Consider the following 5,000-nt stretch of genomic DNA (forward strand, 5'->3'; position numbering starts at 1 on the left):
TTGAGTCTATGGTGCAGTGTTGAGTCTATGGTGCAGTGTTGAGTCTATGGGGCAGTGTTGAGTCTATGGGGCAGTGTTGAGTCTATGGGGCAGTGTTGAGTCTATGGTGCAGTGTTGAGTCTTTGGGTGGCAGTGTTGAGTCTATGGGGCAACGTTGAGTCTATGGGGCAGTGTTTGAGTCTATGGGCAGTGTTGAGTCTATGGGGCAGTGTTGAGTCTATGGGGCAGTGTTGAGTCTATGGGGCAGTGTTGAGTCTATGGTGCAGTGTTGAGTCTATGGTGCAGTGTTGAGTCTATGGTGCAGTGTTGAGTCTATGGTGCAGTGTTGAGTCTATGGGGCAGTGTTGAGTCTAATGGGGCAGTGTTGAGTCTATGGGGCAGTGTTGAGTCTATGGTGCAGTGTTGAGTCTATGGGGCAGTGTTGTTGAGTCTATGGTGCAGTGTTGAGTCTATGGGTGGCAGTGTTGAGTCTATGGGGCAGTGTTGAGTCTATGGGGCAGTGTTGAGTCTATGGGGCAGTGTTGAGTCTATGGGCAGTGTTGAGTCTATGGGGCAGTGTTGAGTCTATGGGGCAGTGTTGAGTCTATGGGGCAGTGTTGAGGTCTATGGGGCAGTGTGGAGTCTATGGGGCAGTGTTGAGTCTATGGGGCAGTGTGGAGTCTATGGGGCAGTGTTGAGTCTATGGGGCAGTGTTGAGTCTATGGGGCAGTGTTGAGTCTATGGGGCAGTGTTGAGTCTATGGGTGGCAGTGTTGAGTCTGTGGTGCAGTGTTGAGTCTATGGGGCAGTGTTGAGTCTATGGGGCAGTGTTGAGTCTATGGGGCAGTGTTGAGTCTATGGGTGGCAGTGTTGAGTCTATGGGGCAGTGTTGAGTCTATGGGGGCAGTGTTGAGTCTATGGGGCAGTGTTGAGTCTATGGGTGGCAGTGTTGAGTCTGTGGTGCAGTGTTGAGTCTATGGGGGCAGTGTTGAGTCTATGGGGCAGTGTTGAGTCTATGGGGCAGTGTTGAGTCTATGGGTGTGGCAGTGTTGAGTCTATGGGGCAGTGTTGAGTCTATGGGTGGCAGTGTTGAGTCTATGGGGCAGTGTTGAGTCTATGGGGGCAGGTGTTGAGTCTATGGTGCAGTGTTGAGTCTATGGGTGGCAGTGTTGAGTCTATGGGGGCAGTGTTGAGTCTATGGGGGCAGTGTTGAGTCTATGGGGCAGTGTTGAGTCTATGGGGCAGTGTTGAGTCTATGGTGGCAGTGTTGAGTCTATGGGGGCAGTGTTGAGTCTATGGGGCAGTGTTGAGTCTATGGGGCAGTGTTGAGTCTATGGGGCAGTGTTGAGTCTATGGTGCAGTGTTGAGTCTATGGTGCAGTGTTGAGTCTATGGTGCAGTGTTGAGTCTATGGGTGGCAGTGTTGAGTCTATGGGGCAGTGTTGAGTCTATGGGGCAGTGTTGAGTCTATGGGGCAGTGTTGAGTCTATGGGGCAGTGTTGAGTCTATGGGCAGTGTTGAGTCTATGGGGCAGTGTTGAGTCTATGGGGCAGTGTTGAGTCTATGGGGCAGTGTTGAGTCTATGGGGCAGTGTGGAGTCTATGGGGCAGTGTTGAGTCTATGGGGCAGTGTGGAGTCTATGGGCAGTGTTGAGTCTATGGTGCAGTGTTGAGTCTATGGGGCAGTGTTGAGTCTATGGTGCAGTGTTGAGTCTATGGGTGGCAGTGTTGAGTCTATGGGTGGCAGTGTTGAGTCTATGGGGCAGTGTTGAGTCTATGGGGCAGTGTTGAGTCTATGGGCAGTGTTGAGTCTATGGGGCAGTGTTGAGTCTATGGGGCAGTGTGGAGTCTATGGGGCAGTGTTGAGTCTATGGGGCAGTGTGGAGTCTATGGGGCAGTGTTGAGTCTATGGTGCAGTGTTGAGTCTATGGGGGCAGTGTTGAGTCTATGGTGCAGTGTTGAGTCTATGGGTGCAGTGTTGAGTCTATGGTGCAGTGTTGAGTCTATGGGGCAGTGTTGAGTCTATGGGTGGCAGTGTTGAGTCTATGGGGCAGTGTCTGAGTCTATGGGTGGCAGTGTTGAGTCTATGGGGCAGTGTTGAGTCTATGGTGCAGTGTTGAGTCTATGGGGCAGTGTTGAGTCTATGGGGCAGTGTTGAGTCTATGGTGCAGTGTGGAGTCTATGGGGCAGTGTTGAGTCTATGGGGCAGTGTTGAGTCTATGGGTGGCAGTGTTGAGTCTATGGGGCAGTGTTGAGTCTATGGGGCAGTGTTGAGTCTATGGGGCAGTGTTGAGTCTATGGGGCAGTGTTGAGTCTATGGTGCAGTGTTGAGTCTATGGGGCAGTGTTGAGTCTATGGGGCAGTGTTGAGTCTATGGGGCAGTGTTGAGTCTATGGGGCAGTGTTGAGTCTATGGTGCAGTGTTGAGTCTATGGGGCAGTGTTGAGTCTATGGGGCAGTGTTGAGTCTATGGTGCAGTGTTGAGTCTATGGGGCAGTGTTGAGTCTATGGGGCAGTGTTGAGTCCTATGGGGCAGTGTTGAGTGTATGGTGCAGTGTTGAGTCTATGGTGCAGTGTTGAGTCTATGGGGCAGTGTTGAGTCTATGGGGCAGTGTTGAGTCTATGGTGCAGTATTGAGTCTATGGGGCAGTGTTGAGTCTATGGTGCAGTATTGAGTCTATGGGGCAGTGTTGAGTCTATGGGGCAGTGTTGAGTCTATGGGTGGCAGTGTTGAGTCTATGGGGCAGTGTTGAGTCTATGGGGGCAGTGTTGAGTCTATGGGGCAGTGTTGAGTCTATGGGTGGCAGTGTTGAGTCTATGGGGCAGTGTTGAGTCTATGGGCAGTGTTGAGTCTATGGGGCAGTGTTGAGTCTATGGGTGGCAGTGTTGAGTCTATGGGGCAGTGTTGAGTCTATGGGGGGCAGTGTTGAGTCTATGGGGCAGTGTTGAGTCTATGGGGCAGTGTTGAGTCTATGGGCAGGTTGAGTCTATGGGGCAGTGTTGAGTCTATGGGGCAGTGTTGAGTCTATGGGGCAGTGTTGAGTCTATGGGGCAGTGTTGAGTCTATGGGGCAGTGTTGAGTCTATGGGGCAGTGTTGAGTCTATGGGGCAGTGTTGAGTCCTATGGGGCAGTGTTGAGTCTATGGGGCAGTGTTGAGTCTATGGGGCAGTGTTGAGTCTATGGGGCAGTGTTGAGTCTATGGGGCAGTGTTGAGTCTATGGGGCAGTGTTGAGTCTATGGGGCAGTGTTGAGTCTATGGGGCAGTGTTGAGTCTATGGGCAGTGTTGAGTCTATGGTGCAGTGTTGAGTCTATGGGGCAGTGTTGAGTCTATGGTGCAGTGTTGAGTCTATGGGGCAGTGTTGAGTCTATGGGGCAGTGTTGAGTGTAACAACAACATCAGCAGCTTCATCATCAAATACAAAGATCCCCCCTGTAACCAACATCACCACCATCACCACCACCATCACCACCATCATCACCACCAATCATCACCACCACCATCACCACCACCCAATCTCCACCATCACACTACCATCACCACCACCATCATCACCACCATCATCACCACCATCACCACCATCACCACCACCACCACCACCACCTCCACCACCATCACCACCATCACACTACCATCACCACCACCACCATCACCACCATCACCACCACCATCATCACCACCACCCATCACCACCATCACCACCACCTCCACCACCATCACCACCATCACACTACCATCACCACCACCACCATCACCACCATCACCACCACCATCATCACCACCACCATCACCACCATCACCACCACCATCATCACCACCATCACCACCATCACCACCATCATCACCACCATCACCACCACCATCATCACCACCACCATCACCCCCCACCACCACCATCATCATCATCATCACCACCACCACCATCACCACCACCATCACCACCACCACCATCACCACCATCACCACCACCATCACCACCACCATCACCACCACCATCACCACCATCACCACCACCATCACCACCATCACCATCACCACCACCACCTCCACCACCACCACCATCACCATCACCACCACCATCACCACCATCATCACCACCATCACCACCACCATCACCACCACCATCACCACCATCATCACCACCATCATCACCACCATCACCATCACCACCACCACCTCCACCACCACCACCATCACCACCATCATCACCACCATCACCACCACCATCACCACCACCATCACCACCATCATCACCACCATCATCACCACCATCACCACCACCATCACCACCACCATCACCACCATCATCACCACCATCACCACCACCATCACCACCACCATCACCACCATCATCACCACCATCATCACCACCATCACCACCACCATCACCACCACCATCACCACCATCATCACCACCATCACCACCACCATCACCACCACCATCACCACCATCACCACCACCATCACCACCACCATCACCACCATCATCACCACCATCACCACCATCACCACCGCCACCACCCACCCACACGGATCCAGCGCGATTCTGGTCACTCCACGTTCCAGTGGCGGGGCCCGTATGTCCGCGCTGAGCGTGTGGGAGTCTGGGCTACCTTCGACGTTTCGGAGCAGCACCAAGCACAGCAGCAGGCTTCTGCACGCAGTCATCCCTGCAAAGACAAAGATCCCCCAGGTAGCCTTCAACAGACTGTCGGGGCAAGTGCTGTCAGTGAGTGGCACCTTCACACACACACAGTGACACACACACACACTGACACACACCACAGTGACACACACACCACACACTGACACACACACACTGACACACACACAGTGACACACACACACACTGACACACACACACTGACACACACACAGTCACACACACTGACACACTGACCACACACAGTGACACACTGACACACACACAGTGACACACACATAGTGACACACACATACTGACACACACAGTGACACACACATTGACACACACACACACTGACACACACACTGTGACACACACAC

At 52.9% G+C, this 5,000-nt stretch overlaps 1 protein-coding gene across 1 annotated transcript in view; it reads right to left on the reverse strand.

Moving 5' to 3' along the window:
* Nucleotides 1-4,674, reverse strand: part of LOC144739652 (adhesion G-protein coupled receptor G4-like) — a gene marked incomplete at its 3' end in the record, with an annotated part of 16,764 nt that extends 12,090 nt beyond the window's left edge. Inside the window, exon 1 of the mRNA XM_078622581.1 lies at nt 4,589-4,674. Coding sequence (XP_078478707.1) covers nt 4,589-4,643 — 55 coding nt within the window. The remainder of the gene's footprint in view (nt 1-4,588) is intronic.
* Between the last annotated feature and the right edge of the window lie 326 nt (nt 4,675-5,000).

Source organism: Lampetra planeri, unplaced genomic scaffold (genome assembly GCF_965212315.1).
Source record: "Lampetra planeri unplaced genomic scaffold, kcLamPlan1.2.h2 scaffold_1630, whole genome shotgun sequence".
Lineage (NCBI taxonomy): Eukaryota > Metazoa > Chordata > Hyperoartia > Petromyzontiformes > Petromyzontidae > Lampetra > Lampetra planeri.